Source organism: Opisthocomus hoazin, chromosome 11 (genome assembly GCF_030867145.1).
Source record: "Opisthocomus hoazin isolate bOpiHoa1 chromosome 11, bOpiHoa1.hap1, whole genome shotgun sequence".
In the NCBI taxonomy this organism is placed as follows: Eukaryota; Metazoa; Chordata; class Aves; order Opisthocomiformes; family Opisthocomidae; genus Opisthocomus; species Opisthocomus hoazin.
In genome coordinates this window covers 20,416,857-20,434,979 of record NC_134424.1, presented here as the reverse complement: position 1 = coordinate 20,434,979, position 18,123 = coordinate 20,416,857, and the positions used below count along the sequence as shown (strand labels likewise).

The 18,123-nt window shown below is 39.5% G+C and overlaps 1 protein-coding gene across 3 annotated transcripts in view; it reads right to left on the bottom strand.

Annotated features, from left to right (window-relative positions):
• IARS1 (isoleucyl-tRNA synthetase 1) overlaps positions 1–18,123 on the bottom strand; it is a 129,349-nt gene that overhangs the window by 59,382 nt on the left and 51,844 nt on the right. For all 3 annotated transcript variants that reach the window (XM_075433086.1, XM_075433085.1, XM_075433088.1), the window contains exons 15-19: positions 13,963–14,089; positions 8,026–8,099; positions 7,475–7,669; positions 1,453–1,539; positions 697–780 (exon numbers count right to left, since the gene is read on the bottom strand). In XM_075433086.1, coding sequence (XP_075289201.1) covers positions 697–780; positions 1,453–1,539; positions 7,475–7,669; positions 8,026–8,099; positions 13,963–14,089 — 567 coding nt within the window. The remainder of the gene's footprint in view (positions 1–696; positions 781–1,452; positions 1,540–7,474; positions 7,670–8,025; positions 8,100–13,962; positions 14,090–18,123) is intronic.

Here is an 18,123-nt window from a genome sequence, read left to right as displayed (position 1 = left end):
TAGCCAAAGCACCAGGCGACTGCATAATTACATTTATACATTAGTATAATTTTAATGAAACACTTGAACTGTGTTTAATCTCTGTTTGACTAGGACTATTTATGTACACACATTAGGCCGCTCCATTTCTGCCTTTCTGGTTTCACTGCTGTTAGGTACATACTGTATACTTACATCAATAAAAAAGAAACGCTTTCTCTTCAGAAAACGTAGAGTACAAGCAGCAAACAAACATTTCTGTGCATTATACAGTAATCCTTCCCTAAAATAACCATTTAACAGTAAACTAATAGTATTGTTCTCAAAGATTTTATTCGAATTTTCACTGGGTCATTTTATTTAACTCAGATTATTACCTGCAACAGCAGACTGTGCTGGCTCAAGTGGAAGCATTCTGTACAAACTGGACACACATTTTCTGACAAAAGGCCTCCAGTCAGCAACTCAGCTTTGGTTGTTACCAGCCTTAAAGGAGATAAGGCAAGACTACAGAAAGTCCAGGCACTGTAAATATTGCCAGTTCTTTTGCGTCATCCACTCTTTCAGCTATTTGGCTGCCATAGTGGTCTAGAAGTTTCTAAAATTAACTTTCTCCTTACTGCTAATTGTCAAAAACTTGCAAGCAGCCTTCCTGGTACGTCTGCTGTGAACAGAAAGCTAGCATATCAGATTGTACATTAATTAAAGATATCCTACCTTAATGCATCAGCTCCGTAACTATTTACAATACTCATTGGATCAGGATAATTCTTCTTTCTTTTGCTCATTTTTTGTCCATCACTAGAAAATACAAGAATGTAGGCATAAATTCCCAGAATTCTTTTAATACATGGATAAAGAAAAAAGGCCATTCAAATCCAGCTTAATTTTTCTGTCCTATTACGTTTTTGGTAGCATAGATGTAATTATATACTAGCACATCATTTCAGTATGACTGTTCAACCCACAAGAGCAACTGGAAAAAAACCCAAACAAACCTAACAACCCAAGAGGCTCCCAGTTTACAAATCTAAGCAGGAAATCTGCCTTTCCTACCCAAGCTGAGGAAAGATGCACTTGTTTTAGATCAATCCCTCTAGCCCACTGGCAAAGCTTTATTTGAAAAAAAATGGAAGCAAATACAATTAACTTTTTAAAAATTACATCTAAAACTACATTTATAATCCCCTTTACTCTGCATAACAGGTATCATTTATTTCCTGTTCTGACTTATTACTCCTTTTCTCTCTCTCTACAAATGACTAATCCTGCTGGAAAGAACCTAGTGCAACAGGTAGCTGGGATGTGTAAACGTCCTCAGGTGGCTCTTACCTCCTGCAACACCGGTATCTCCCTGACAAGTCTTTACAGCTCTAAAGTCCATTTCAGATTTCATGTACAATTCACAGGGACTTATCTGAAATATTCTTCGACTAAAAATCTGTTCAGGAATGAACTGACCGACATACCAACCTGGCAAGAACAAGGCCATTCACAATTACATTCTTGAAAGGAGGCCTTCCAAAGAGAGCAGTGGACAGCACCAGCAAAGTGTAGAACCTAAAACAAGAGACAACGTAAACACGACTTCCTAAGCACGCCAAGCTAAAGTCTCCATCTCCTTCATTAAAAAAGAAATTTTTCATCATGTTATTTTACTCTAGAAAAGTTAAAGTAAGTGGAACATTTACGTGGCAAAGGCTGAGAAGACGAGCTATTGTAAGTAGACCTTTTTCCTCTTTGTAGCACATCATGCTGTTTGCTCAGCTGTGATCTACTAGTCCAAGAACGCTCAAAAATTGTAATAGCAAGCATTAGGAAGGTCGTTAAGAGGAAAACTGTAGCACTTCCCCCTGTCTGGGGAAGTCTGTCCCTGAACAAGCTCCCTGTTTGCTCAGTGTAAACCTCTGAAAGCAGGGTAAAGAGGAACAAACAAGGCAGAGAGGACTGGCACACTTTGTGTGTGTGCATGTATGTGTGTATTCTTCAACCTAGTAGACAACAAAACAGTTACTGCTGGGAGTGTAAAACAAGTTAGGAAAAGTGAGCAGAGCCTCCTTCCGATCAAACGAGCTTAGCTGGCTAAATTGGCCATCACTAGAAAACATGAGCAGGTAGGCGTTCCCCACAACAAATGGCAGTAGGGGGTTCCCCCCATCTGATATGCTTACAATACCTGTATAAACTACCTAGCACACTTTAGAAACCAGTGCTGGAGCAAGCACAGACACCCATTGCTCAGTATGTGGATATATGATTATATCTGAGAAATGACGCAGAGGTGCAAGATGACGTGATAATTTCATACTCAGGAGTCAGAACCTTCACCAAAGGAGGTATCTACAAGGTTCTGTAACTCACTGCTGGCAATTACTTTTAAGAAAGTAACTGGGAGGTAGGCCACAGCTTTCCTGGTTAAAAATGATTGTCACACTGATGATTGCTTAGCAACCTTCAAACAGCGGAAGGTTATACAAAGCTAATTGATTTAGAATAAGGCACAGGAGGTTATGCCTCAGAACCCTGCATGTGTATCAAGATTTAATGGAGAAACACTTTGAGGGGGGAAAGGTCCACCTGTACATTCCACAGCAGTTTTTAATCAAAAAGCTGCCTGTAATTGCAAACGCATTATTCTGACACTTGAGGGTCCAAAGCTTTGTGAAGGCTGCCTGGTGCATTACTGGACTTCTTAGGTGGCTTGCATGACAACTCTGATGCTTATCTCTCAGACAGGCTTCTAACTTTCCAAATCACCTCCATTCACACCACAGGATACAAATTCTCTTTATTAAATTGCATTGTCATTTCATGAATATTAACCAACACTCCACCTGCATACAAACATATGCACTCAAAATCCCCGCCTTAATTTTTAACTTTCTTAAGAAAACCCCTAAAAACAAACATTTACTCAGATGATCAACACCTCAAGCCCACAAGACTGACAGTCCACTACAAATGCAGCAGTACTTCTTTAGCATTTAGTACGAAGGTACCTCATCAAGAGGTACCTCCCATCACTTTCTGCAAACTAGTGGCAAATTCTCATCTTGGAGCAGGTGCATTTGCAACTAAGGAGAACAAAGCTGAACCAACCAGAAGAGATTTCAATACTGTTCCTGTTAAGAAAATGGTACAGACCGACCGTGGGCACTGAAAAAATACATCCAAGAACTTTTCACAAATTTGATGTTATTTGTGTTGTCAAACCCGATGAGCCTCAGCAATGAGGTACCTTAGCTGATGACAGTTACAAGACTGTCTTTGAGATTTTGTGATCCGCTGGTTTACACACCATTCTGACATAACACTTCTCATTCTTTCTCAGATTATCCTTTAAAGAAAATCACCTCATTCACTTTGAGTATTTTGAAGGAATGTCTGTCTCTATGCACCTTATTTTTGAAATGGCGCATTTGTTTCTGACAACTTCGTCAACTTCTCTTGGCTGCTTCATCCTCTGTTCACCAAATCTCAGTCTGCTTCTACTTATGTCCTTGCAGATACATAGCTGTCAGCCAGAACAATAATAAAAAAACCCCTCAACACCACAGAGACAGAAGTCCACTTCTTTGCTCTTCTTCCCTTCTCTTCCACTCCCTCTGAAAGGGAGAAAGTGTCCCCTCCCTGTTTTCTTTCTTGAACAATTGTGGGTAAATTCATAATTCTATGGTTTGTGCCAAAAACCTTTAGCTGTTGAGTTCCCTGCAGGCCACCACATTCTGACCACAGCTATAAATCTTGTTGCATCTCCCTGTATACAGAGACAGAGCCTTTCCTACCAATCTGTGCAGACTGCCAGTCTTGCAACCCAACTACTTTAAGATGTTTTTCCCTCTGGTATTAACAAATATAATTCAGCTCTTTCTCATATCCATGCAGAAAGTCATCAAAAAGATCACTATCCTAGCTCTTCACTCTGGTCACATTGATTTTCCCTTTGTCTCTCTTGACTTTCTCCCCTTCTCTGTTGAGTCAAACAGAAGCCACCAGACCTCCACCTCCTGAGGCTTTCACCACCTACCACTCCTCACCTCACGTCAGCTTCAGTGTCCAACCCGACACAAAACCAATCTTCATTCTGAACCTCAACATTTTATACAGAATGCTTCACATAAAAATCACATACTATTCTCTCAACACTTCAGTACTCACCAACTTGCTGTTCACTTAGGCCTATCATGATATAGCACTGCCATACTAGCAAAAAGATACAAGCATCTGCTCTTTAAAATATCCTCACTTTTTCCAAGACTTACAAAAAGGTAACAAAGTCTAACAGTTTTAGAATGAGAACCCTTCTGAAGAACAGCCTGAGACAGCTTTACCTTTTACCAAAAAAACCTACCACCTCACATCTTAATTTCTTCTTTCTTTCATATAACAAAAGTGCTCTTTTGCAAATCACAGAACACTAGCTGTTACCACAGCACCAGCTTATCAACTGACATGAGCACCGTGGGAAAGGTATAAGCATCATGTATTGAGGCAAGTGTTTTGATATTCCACCCACAAACAGACAAGACAGACTTGGCTACGGTGAAGACTTACAGTAATTCTTATGCTGATGTTCAACCCAAAAAGCAATCAACTCCAGATTGTAATGTGAAAGCCTCCACTTGCACATTGCCTCCCGCACAAGCGTGTGGGCTCACCCACAGCGGGTGTACATCTACAACCACAGTCACCGCTGGCATTAGCATCAGCTTGCACGTCTCATGCTGTTTTTGCAGGGCCAGTGAGATGATTCAGTTCTGCCTACTAAGGAAAGGGAAAGGTGCCGCTTATCCACAGGTTGTGTTCACTATTTACAAAAGAAAAGAACATCATAAACCAGAAGCGTGATAGTTAGCGGATCTGGATGTTGCACTGCACTCAAGTTCAGATTAATATCATACCATAAAAAGGCCAACTTCTGTAAAAAACACAAATGCATTCTTTAATGGCACTAGAGAGCTTCACTGGAGGCATATGAGATCAGACTTCTCTTTTCACCTGTCACGTCTCCCACACATGCTTCAAAGGATAGCATGAAAGAAGCACTGCGGTAAGTGTGTGACACATACCAATCCACCGTGACATCCCAGTCTCAATTAGCTAAACCCTGAAACCTGAAATTTATCATTCCTCCTGCGTTTTTACTGAAATTGTAGCTAGCAGGAATAGATTTTGTATCCACATAAAAATCCCAAACAATTTTTAATTCTGTTAAACTTTTACAATTCAGTAGCTCCCTTGCACAGTGTAAGAATGGTTATAGATTTTTAACTTGTTCTCATTTTTTGACCTCTAAATTACAATCATTGCCCTTTTATCTTTATAAAATCTAACAGAAAGAAAATCAGTTTCTGACCATGCCTTTTGCATGCATTTTATACGTCTTTATCACGTATTCTATTATTTGCCTCTTTTCTTAGAAAAGCCACCATTTCCTAATTTTTTTCAGGTAGAAGGAAAGAATATAAAAAAAGGGAAAACTAAGTTTTTAATTCGCCTTTCATTGGGCACAATGAACAAAGCTGCAGAAAGACTAATACATGGAATCACTAGTATCTCAACTTCTCCAGCTATTGTTCTCCATTCCTTCCTCATTCTAACATTGCACCAGCTTCCTCTAAGCCCCACAGCACAGCTGCTACAGAGCAAGCAGTTCTTCTCCCAGATAAACACAGCCTATCACTATTCTTCAAGATGAAACAGGTATTATGTAAAATATAGTATAGTACAGAATATTTATAGAATCACAGAATCATTACGGTTGGAAAAGACCTCTAAGATCACCAAGTCTAGCTGTCAACCCAATGCCACCGTGCCTGCTAAACCATGTCCCGAAGTACCATGTCTACACATTTTTAACACCCCCAGGGATGGTGACTCCACCACTTCCCTGGGCAGCCTGTTCCAGTCAAATCCCATTTTATATTTGATATTTCCTAAATTAGCATTGTCAAATTAACAGTGCTGCATCCACATATGCAACAGTAAAGAAAACACAGTAAGTGAAGAAATGTAGGGCCCACTGGATATGCTGGCTCCAACACTGCTTGAAGAGCAGCAAGCACGAAACAGTGAGCTGCAAATGAGATCAGTACGTCCCTCTCCTCCTGGGTTTCATGCTACCTAACAGCATTTAGCTGTATAGTAACACTGAAAGGCACCACGACTAATAAACTATGACACACAATTGTGGAGAAAACAAAATTAAAGATCAACACAAACAGATGGCTACTTTGGGGAGAGGAAGGAAAAAAAAAAAAAAAAAAATCACTATACATGTAAGAGGCCAGTTCTAAGTTCATCACGTTGTCCTAATTCTGACATATGTGAAGTACTGCTTTGAGGACCCATTACAAATATTATGTATAACACTAACTAGGTAAGGTGCAGCTATATTCTGAAAGAGTATCTAATATGCTACGAGGAGTCCATGTTTTACTAAGCTAGACTTAAGTGGTCCTTCCCTAACTGCCAAACTTGCAAATGTAACTTCCATTTTGAGGACCTAGTTGCATCACAACTAAGGGGTTGCAAAGTGAAGACACATTTTGCTATGTTCATGAAACTTCTTTTAATTTAATATAATGCTTCAAATGACTCCTTTCTCCAGTCTCCTGGCTTAAGAGTATACATAAACCTTACTCCCAACTTCACAAACGTGCAAAAGCCTACATATTACTGCTTTGCTTGGCTTATTAATAACAATAAGTTGATATTAATTAATATTTAATAATCAATAATTAAAATTAACACGTTATTAATAACAATAAGTTAGTTGGCTTATTTTGGGAGTAGAGGAGAGGGCAAAGGGAGGTGCCAACTATGGTACAGAGAAATTTAGTTTATTTAATTCTAATAAGTTACTGGACGGAAGAGTTCTACTTGTACATAGTCAAATGTACTAATCTAAACCCCATAAAATTAATCTTAAAAACCTGTCAGTTTTCAAAGCCAACCTCGAACTTCAAAAATACAATAAACACTTAAAAAATGCCAAAATTAGAACTCTAAGTATGCATGCATGTATGTATGAGAACATTACCCAGCGAAAATCTGAGATTAGAGAAAATTTTTCATCAATGATTGCAAAGCATTTATCCAGAGAGGAATCAAATAAGCAGATGAAGCTCACAGTTAGAAAATTTGATTTTGGCTTGAAATCCTCAGAACACTGACCTCCATTCCAACTGACCCATCTACTAGAAATAGAACAGCAATCAACTCGAGTTCTATGAAAACTCAGCTGATGAGATTCTTCCCGACCAGGCCAAAGATCCGTCCTATTACCTAATGATGCTTTCCACAAAAGCCAGGAAGATTGCTTGCTAACATGTTTTATCTTTCTGCAACATTCTTATCACCAAGCTTTAGAATACCTTGCATTTTACTGGAAAAAAGAAACCATACACTTATCTATACAACATTGAAGACTCATCCAGATGTGAGCCTTAGACGCAGGGCAACCATATCACATAATAAAGTGGCAGAAAATTACCATCCTCGGGTTTGGTCAATGCCTTCAGCAATGAAGTCAGCAGGGAAAGCATCTTCAAGCTCTTTTTTGTTTTCAAATGGATAATGGACTTGTGCATAAGGCATGCTTCCACTCTCAAACCAGCAATCAAAAACTTCTGGGACTCGGTGCAGTAAGCCCTTTCCACAGCGTGAAGGAATAGTTAGGTGATCAATACTACAGGAAAGAAAAATAGACAAATTCTAAACAAAAAGAAGAATCAGCACGAGAAGTTACGCTTGTACGTTAGGTATGACAAGAGTTTCGGTTTTAATTTTAATGATTCTTCAAAAAGGTCAGCATTTCCTTTGACAAGTTCTATAATTTGAAGCTATTTTATAGATTTTTTTTTGTATTAACAGTGTCCAAGACACAAGAAGGGAAAATGTATACATGTTAATTGTAAGTCTTAAATCCTCTTACCACTTTTGTATTTTCCCTAAATCTGTTTCCCAGGGTTTGGACAAAGAAAAACAACACTTCTTGTCTCTGTTCAACTATTCTTAACAACTACTTAACAGTCTGTGACCAACCTTTCTCGATGGAGATCAGTGACTTTCACTCCAGACAGCTCTTCCAATTCTGCCACTGAACCAACACAAACTACCTGTAAGAGACACAAGAAATTTAGTCAGTTCTTTCTGTACAGTAGCTTTTTTTTTTTTTTTTTTTACAGTAGACAGAGACTTGTAGGTCAGTCAGTATCTTCTAAAGTAGCTGATACAGCTGAAAATTCAACAAAAACTTTGTATAAAGTCCTCTTCAATCTAACAAAGCTGCAAAGGATGTTAGAGACCACTACCTTGATTTAACACAATTGATGTCAGAATAATTGGAGAGTTTAAAGAACAAACATGTTATTAGATATCAAAAAAGGTGGGCTTTTGTTGTTTGGGTTTTGGTTTTGTTTTGTTTCCAAACAACTCACAACACAGTGACCTCACAAAATTCAAGGACCCTGACTTTTATACAGATAGGAGTTTCAGATCCCAGGTTCCTCTTCTGAAGCTAAGGTAAGCAGCTAAATTGCTCAGAATTGAATATAAGTGTTCCATCCCAGATACACTAAACTGTTCATATTAATGACATCTTATTTAATGTGAAAAAAAACCTGTGAGAGCTAACAAAGCTGCTGTTAAAGATACCGACTTTTCTTGGTTTTATTGCATCAACACACTATCTAACAAAAAAGCAAAAAGTTTCAGCAGACTGGCACTGATGTCCTGAAACGTCGATGAAATAAATGAAAACCTGTATGCAGGAGAGAAGGAGAACAGCAAAGCTTTCTTTGCTTTATGTTTTAATCTAGTTTAACCCTCCCAGAGCCCTGTGGCCCTCTCTCATCTGACAGGACTCACGAGCCACAAGCTGCAGTACAGGTCTGGATTTTGGAGATCCAGTCCTATACACTATCAGTCTAATTTAGAATTGCCATGGAGAAAACTGGATTTTGACAGATCTGATAGGGAAGGAGTTCAACGTACCACCACAAAGAAACTGTTAGTAGGCTAGACATTTTTCACTTCAGATAACTTTGCAAGTTGCTTTTAGGATACAAAAAGTCAGAGTGCTGCTCTATTCCTATAGCTAGTCTTAAATATATGCATATGTATACACACAGAAACTGTGACTAACCAAAAGGTTTTGGTGTATTTAATTCCAAAAAACTGTCATGAATTACAGAGGAGACAGAAAGTCAGTCTGATTTGGTTTTTAAGCCATGATTTTCCTAGTCTGATTCAACTACTGATCTGCATTACTAATTACCATCTTCTCGTGTTAAAGTACTTTTGAAATGTAATTTGTCTTATTTTTGTATACGAAGTGAAGCATTACAGTGATCACGATAGTCAAGTACAACAGTTTGCAGTTTGCATAGCAAACCACACCAGTGGATTGATCCCAGTTTAAAATATGCCTGTATCAACAAATTATTTTTAACCCAGATCTGTTCTTTGTCCAGTCTGTGGCCCCATAAGCAATCACACAAGCTCAAGTGAGCAGGCAGTAGGTGCTTAGCTCAGCACCGATGGTGGAAAAAAAGATTTTCATAGCAGCATGGGTAAATATACCCTTGGATACATGGATTACTTCATCTTCGCTAACCTTAATATTTGAACATACTTTCACACTATGCTCTGGGTTAAAGTTGCCCATTAGTTGTTGCTTTTCAAACCAAGTATTTCAATACTCTGGTAAAACTGTAAACATCAGATGCATCAGCAGAATATTTTCATAAAACAAATAACCCCAAGTCCACAATCAGCAGTCACCAGAGGAACACAGATTATCACCATACTGAGTAAGTCAGCAGGATGGAGCTACTCTGTCCCAGGGACAGCTCATCAGATACTTGCAGGCAAGAGAACAGTCCAGAGAGTAGATGCTAATCAGATCCGATCCCCCACTAGGCCTCACCCACTCATTTCTGCAAGGAACAAACTGGTTTATGCTCTCAACTCAAAACTTAGGGCTTTGGATACATTTCTTCATCAGCAACATCTCCTTTAGTAGCCTGGCCCCTTTCCCTACCAGTCACCTGTTCCTCCTCCATTTTATTTTGCAGCCAGATCAACTACAAACCCAGCTATATCAACATTTAGTAGTGGACAGCAAAGGCTGAAGTATATCGGCTGGGACTGGGGGCTGTTTCAGCATCACTGAGACTTAATGTGAAATCAGAGGTCAAGGTTAAACACTTCTAATGAAATGATCATTGTATTGGGTTTGCATGGCAAGGTTTTGGTAGGTGGGGGGGCTACAGGGGAGGCTTCTCTGAGAAGTTGCCAGAAGCTTCCCCATACCCGATAAAGCCAGTGCCAGCCAGCTCCAAGATGGACCTGCTGGCCAAGGCCAAGCCCATCAGTGATGTTGGTAGCACCTCTGGGATAACACAGTTAAGAAGGGAGGAGGGGGGGGAATACTCAAACACTGCAGCAAGAGAGAAGAGTGAGACTATGCGAGAGAAACAACTCTGCGGACCACAGGGTCAGTGCAGGAGGGCAGGAGATGCTCCAGGCACCGGAGCAGAGGTTCCCCTGCAGCCGACCATGGTGAGGCAGGCTGTGCCCTCCAGCCCATGGAGCTCCACAGGTGAGCAGATCCCCACCCACAGCCCAGGGAAGACCCCACGCTGGAGCAGGTGGATGCCCGAAGGAGGCCATGACCCTGTGGGGAGCCCACACTGGAGCAGGCTCCTGGCAGGACCTGTAGCCCCATGGGAAAAGGAGCCCACCCCAGAGCAGGTTTGCTGCAGGACTTGTGACCCTGTGGGGGACCCACGCTGGAGAAGTTCCTGAAGAACTGCAGCCCGTGGGAAGAACCAACACTGGAGAAGTTCATGGAGGGCTGTTTCCCATGGGAGAGACCCCACATTGGAGCAGGGGAAGAATGCGAGGAAGGAGCAGCAGAGACAACATGTGATGAACTGACTGCAACCCCCCACTGCCCCTCCCCTGCACCACTGCGGGGAAGATGTGGAGAATTTGGGAGAGAAGTCAAGCCTGGGAAGAAGGGAGGGGCGGGGGGGAAGGCGTTTTAAGATTTAGTTTTTATTTCTCATTATGCTATTCTGATTTGCTTGGCAATAAATTAAACTGATTTCCCCAAGTCAAGTCTGTTTTGCCTGTGACAGTAATTGGTGAGTGATCTCTCCCTTATCGCAACCCATGAGCCTTTCGTCATACTTTTTCTCCCCTGTCCAGTTGAGGAGGGGGAGTGAGAACAGCTTTGGTGGACACCTGGCATCCAGCCAAGGCCAAACCACCACAACATTATATCCAGGATTATCCATGTAAATAGGAAGAATAAAGCCATCCAACAGCATTCATGGATTCAACGTTCCTGTAGCATAGTTCTGCAGTCCCTATTCAGTAAAAATGTTTGCTTTTATTGGTTTGTCATTTCAGCTCTGTTAAGTACCAAGAATTGAGGAATGAGGAGTGTTCATAGAAAGAAGTTCATGCAGTGTATCAGTAGATCAGCAAGACATTCTGGGATCTCTAGAAAGCATTTTCTGAATAGTAATTAGTAAAAGAAGTGACTGCTAATGTCAGCCAAAAGTGGCATTCTTCATGCGGCCTCAAAGCAGACTGGAAACAGACAAAGAAAGTGCTCTCTCCTCTCAGGACAGCACAGCCCGAGTCCTCTCGTGCCAAATCTGTTACACAAGACCGAGTGCACCAGAACTGGCGATGGCTTAACAGTTCATGCGATGGACAAGCAATGAAACAATCGGAGAATTTCTGTATCACCACTGAATGTTTGATACTGCTACAATTGGTCAGCAAATGCTATAAAATTCACCTATGTCCGCTTTGTCAACTTGGGTGCTATATTAAAGAACTTTATTATCTAATCCAAATGAGATACACTCCTGCACTAAGGAAAACATTGAGATTTGAGAGCTTAAAATGATAAACTGTCTGCAAAACAGTGGCAATAAACACAAGCTTCAAAATTTAACTTCCATTATGTGTCTCCACCTGATAATTATTCTAAAATAAAACCTAAAATAAAACTGCAGGAAACCAGATACTGATTTGTAATAAAATTCACTTTAATACCAATTAATTCACCTTACTGTATATTAAATAAGGAACTGTTATTACTTCTCCAGGATTTAATATGCACAGCATAATTGCATGCAACAAAGTGTTCTTTTGAGAACCAGACACGAAGAGGAGGCTCTGCAAGCTCACATAGCAGTAGGCTGCAGTAAAACTGAAGTTGGGAAATTCTGACTGAGTATCATTTCTGTATGAGAGCAGATGTCACTCAGGCCGTAAGTTCCACGTGACTTCCAGTAGTATTTAGTTTTTAAGCTATATCTCACACACATAAAAAGAGAGTGAACATTAAAAAAACCCTAACTTGAAATTTAGCATGGTCCAGAAGCCATACTCGACTATTGAAGCACGACATTCAGACTCTAGAGTAAACAGAAATGTATAATATCTATGCATAAAAATAAACAGATCTGTTGGCATTTCTATCATTATTCAGAACACCAAGCCCCGAGGAACATTTGCAGTTAATTTCAAAGGAAAGGTCAATCTTCCAAGCTAGACATCATATTGTTATTAAAACCAAACCAATCAAACCTAAAAAAAGGCAAAAAAGTCTGTACACACAGGAATACAGACATTGGGAGACTGGACAGAAAATGAAATACTATTAGACACAAGGAGTGGGAGTAATCTAACCTTTACACAATGTTTTTCAGCTGTAGAATGAAGTCTTGAAATACTTCAGCAGAAAACTGAAAGCCTTTTCTCTATCTAAAAAACACCTGTTACGCTAAGAAAGGGACCTTAAGTTTAGTTTGAAGACTGACAGTTTTACCCAAAATTTTGAATAAATGCTAAAAATTCACTGTTATAAGAGAGACAGAAGCACTTGGTTTGCCAGTACAGTCATAGCATACATAGAATTCAAATGCCAAGGCTTTCTTAGATACTTTAATCGTAACTGCGAGGAGTGACTCCCTCCACCCTTAATCATCTCCCTGACTATCAGCAAGATTTCCAATGCAGAGAAAATAAAAAATGCTTTCTGGTGCACATCTAAGCAATAGTGCAGTTTAAGACAACAAAATCATTTTCTGGCATACGTTTTCAGATTTCAGGTCTTCCACATCTAAAACAAATAGAAGAACTTTTTCATATCAAGGGAGACAAAAAGAAAGGCCTGGGGTGCTGCCATCAGTATTTACCTTCCATGGACATCCTGACATTGATTAGCATTTCCTATTTCCAGCGCAAGGAAGACTAATGGATCTAATGGAACTAACCCACAGAGGAAAAAAAACTATCTTCAGAAACCATATTAAAACTTGGTGTTTTGACACTTGGAACATCAAAATGGTGTATTCACTTGGGCAGTTTGCTTTATGCTACCAACTGCAGGGTACTTCGCAACTTCAAAAAACTCATATCTAGCATTCCCATTATAAACTTTCATCATTCCACTAGATCCACATTTTTACAGTTTGTTACGTTCACATCTGTAGCACTACAAATATATTTTTTTCACTGTTCTACTATGGTAGACTGGCTTTTACGCCTTCAGCAGCTCATTTGGCTTGAAGTAACCAGACATCAGCATTTCAAAAACAGACGGAAAAGACCAAGTAAAAAAATCCTTTCCTTGCCATTTTCTCACCGCATTTGTTATTTCCATTAGATTTACCATCACTGCAAATTCTTCCAGGAAAGATAAGATTAATGCTTACATAAAAAGCAAAAAAAATTGCTTGCAGTTTTCAAGCAAAAGCAAAGAAAATGCGTATGGACACACAAATGCATGCATACATATATCTGTCACTTATTACAAAAACACATATACTCTTAAGACATATTAACAGCACTTAAGGCTGCAGCAGCCAAAAATGTAACAGTCTATCAAAATAAGCAAACACCATACACAGACAGGCTTTTCTGTCAACTGGAAATCTTTGTTTTTTCACTCACCTCTTCAAAATCGTCACTGACCCACAAAGGGATGGGTGTTCCCCAGTACCGATTTCTAGATATAGCCCAATCTCGTGCATCTTTAAGCCAGTTCCCAAAGCGCTTCTCCCTCACAAAATCTGGAACCCTGTTCCAAAAATAAGAAAAGTATTCTTTTATCACTACATTCCACTTAACAGAAAGCTAGTAAGAATGGTTATATTTTATTTAATCCACAAAAGTTGATTTCAGCATGTTGCATGAATTGGAGCACGTTCCTACTATGGCACTGACACTTGCGAGGCCTGTAGACTTGCTGCCAAAGACTTAACACCACTTCTCTTGCCTTTCTTTAATCTTCAAGTAAGCTACAGAAGTGAAAAATATCATGTTTATTTAAGTCTAAAATAACTCAGTAAAAATATGTACAACACACAATAGATTCATTAAGGATGAAACAACGTCCAAAAATCTTCCAGATAGTCCAGCACTGAAGGATTATGGCTAAGGATGGATAACAATACTACTGCTTTATTCTACATACAGAAAAATATACCAGTTACTGATTTTGATGCTGAATACAAAGTTTCAAAAGCCTGGACTCATAGCATCAAAAGGCACCTCGCACTATGCATGGGTATCCAGGTATCTGCACATTACCTTTGGGCTTGGAGAATAAAGAAATTCCAGATTGATATATTCTACAAAAAAGCCTTTTCACACTATTTGTCATCTCCATTTTTAATTCTCCAATTAGAAACAAAACCACCACCCCCACCAAACACAAAAACATACCGATGCTTCCTAAAAACTTTCTGAGCACTAATGGGCTCTAAGGGATGTTAATGACAAATTTTCATCATATAAAAATGTCTTGGAGCTCACAAGTTAACATCAAAATCTGATGCCTAGCAAGTTTCTTGGATAAGCTAAATGGCCTGATGGTTTGATTAGGAATCCATTATTTTCTCTTACGATGCGAACAAATCATTAACTATTTATACAATGATTATATAGCCGATGAGGAAAAACAATATGTTTTGAGGTCAACAATGTACCCTCTTCATGCCTAAAGCCGCATTTAAAAAGGCCAACCTCAAATGAAACTCACAGGAAGAATATCCTTAAGACAGTGTCATGGATGCACAGAAGCTGTGACTGAACAGTTAACAGTAATACAAATATCTCTGGAATTGAGTTATTGAGCAAACCATGGCAAGTTTTTCTGAGCTTGTTTTTCCAGTGTAACTAGAAAGGGCCCTTCCCAAAGTATGAGCTGGATTTAGAAACCCAGAATTTCTGAAGAAAGGAGCAGCCAAACTACAGAAAACATATGATCTCTTCTACCTTTTCTTTTTGAAGCTCTTGGTCCTCTATCAAATAATATTATTTTTAAGAAGAATGATTTTTAATCACAGATCAGCCCCAAGAGTAGCAAAGATGAAAGAATCCTTTACAGGAAAAATTCAAAGAACAGATTTACACGACACACTAAAGGAGGATTTGGCCCAGCAGTGGGAGACTTATGAAACAAGTGCGAGCATCCCTCACATGAAAATGAAAGCGACTGTCTTTTCAAAGTTTTACCCATGATGATGCCATGTGGAGATGTAAAGACTTCTTGATGCCTATGTTGTCTCAGGCGGATAAATCTACCATTAAAAGCCTCACTAAATAGCAGCCTGAAATTCAACAGCTTCACTATTTATTTCTAGATTTACTTTCAGTTGCAAAGCTATCTTTTGTAACATTTCTTAAATAAAACTGTAATATAAAAAAAAATTAAACAAACTCATTGACTAATGTTTCACATGACATCCATATCCCTGCTTTGAAATAAGTGTATACAGGCTTTGACAATTTGTTTTAGAGTCCAATCCATTACTATTAACTTTTTGTGGTGACCTTAAGAGACCCTCCCTCCAAACACCAGTGGAAACTGTACAAAGATCATTAGCATTTGTTTAACATTCCACTAATGTGGAAAACTTCTCTTTACATCACCCCTAAACTAGTTTCCATTTTTCAGAAGTTGTTAGACACTGATTAGCTGAAATTATTACTCCCATTTAACATACCTAGAGGCTGAAACAATCCCCCAATGGCACTAAAACGCTAAGAGTTTCAACTCTGCCTCCTCAAAACACGCATGAAAAATTAATTTTATCCCCAAAGTGGACGTTAACCACAAAAATGTATGTGGTGTGATCTCTCTCTCTGAGCTATGAAAGCATATAATTTACCTCTTCTGGTCTGACCCTGCTGCCAGTTTTCAGTGGAACATAAAACACAAACCACTTCATCTACTACTAACCAGATTTGCAACAAAGATTTACGGCACTTTAGAGGTACAACACAGAAATAACACCGACACAGCCATCAAATAAAATAAGAATTGTCTGTATCTCAAACACATTTTGAGCCCACCACTCAACGAAAGTGTTACTTAAAACAATTGGTTCTCAGCACCACACAGATGCTGCCCATAGGTGCTACCCAGACACCAAACAGCAGATAGAGTCTACAACCGGGAGCAAGCTAGAGGAGGCACCTGCAGCAGAGAACAGCCTTGCCAGTCATGCAGTTCAAGACTACCGGCTGTTCCTTTCATTTAGTCTCACTAGATTTAGCTACAGATATCTCAGTCTAACACTTCTGACTTACCTACATAAGAAAAAAAAAATTAAAAAAAAAAAAATCAGAGGCACCTTCTATTAAAATATTTCACTAGGCCAGGAAGACAGAACAGTGTATTCTCAACAATGTTGTTACAACTACCTGATCATTGTGTTACACCAGCTCCACGTCAGTGTTTCTACAGAGCTATTTCCATTTCTTTTTAATCCTGTCAGGTATTTTCTTGGTATACTTCTCTCGATGAATTTTAATGACGATAACACCCTTCCACAGGTATGTATCATTAGTTAAGGAAGCATTTTTTACTCTTCCATCCACACAATTTGCAGAAAGATTGTTTGTTTTACTCAACTAAGGAGACTGAGGGCAGCCTGAGGAATGCTGCCCTCCAATGAATTCTGCTCCCTTTTCTCTCTTCTCTCTTCTAACTGAAGAAACTTGGCCTCACCCCGAGACTACGGTATACTGTGTTTAATCTCTCAGCCCACAGTCTTCCTCATAATTCCCAGTTAATTCTCCGTCTGTATTCCCAAATACATTGCAAACAGAATTGTGACTTATCTAAGACCATGATAAAAATCATGAATCACTACTGACGCTGGTCCTTCGGCTTTCAAGAAATTTTGAGGTGTATTAAACACTGCTTGCCTAAACCCAAAAATCTGAAAAAGTCCCCTGAAAGTTAACAGCTGCACAATCTGCCAAAGTACATACACTGACCCCTGTGCCTCAAAGTTGCCCTCACTGCACAGACATTTAGAAGCTTTCAAAAGAATAAAAAGACAAAACCAAAAGCAGGACCACCCACATAAATATTTCTATTTTACAACACAGATATAAAAAAAAGCCCTTTTCCATTCGCTAATATTCATGGTTTTCACGTTTAACCAGGTATCCGTCACAAACCCCCTTCAGCTTGAAAGCACAAATTTCAGTTTTATGCTGGTGACTCCCCTGATTTGCCATCGGGTACGACAACCAAGGCGACTCGTGCTACAGGCCGGTTAGAGCAACCCACCGCTAACGGCACTGAGCAGATCCAGACCTCAGAAAAGGTCAAGCTCCAGCATCAAACAGTTCCACCACTCTGCAACTGAAATCAAAGTAGCGACTTGTCTCCCATTGCAGCCCTGCTGCAGCTCCTAAAACTGTGCTGTTAGAAACGGGGGTTTTTATTTCCCAGCTGGTCTACAAGTTGTGCTGGTTTTGACCTTCAAATTTCTCTACAAAGTGACACTGACAGGATTTTGTACTACTTTCTCAAACATTTCGCAGGGTTAAGGAGACTGCTGTCTCAGCAGGTCGTGAAGCTCTTGATTCACGCCTGTGGAAAACAGTGTGGGATAATAGCTATTTCCACTTTCTTGGCACCCAGGACAGTGCACTAAATAAACTTCAGAATGCCGACATTTCAGCAGCTGCAAAGTTCAAGAAACTGAACTCCACAACACAAAGGAATAAATATTAAGTTGTCAGATCACAAATTACAAAGATCACATCAGTTTCGACCTGTTTGAATACTAATTTCTATCTTACTCTCCCAAC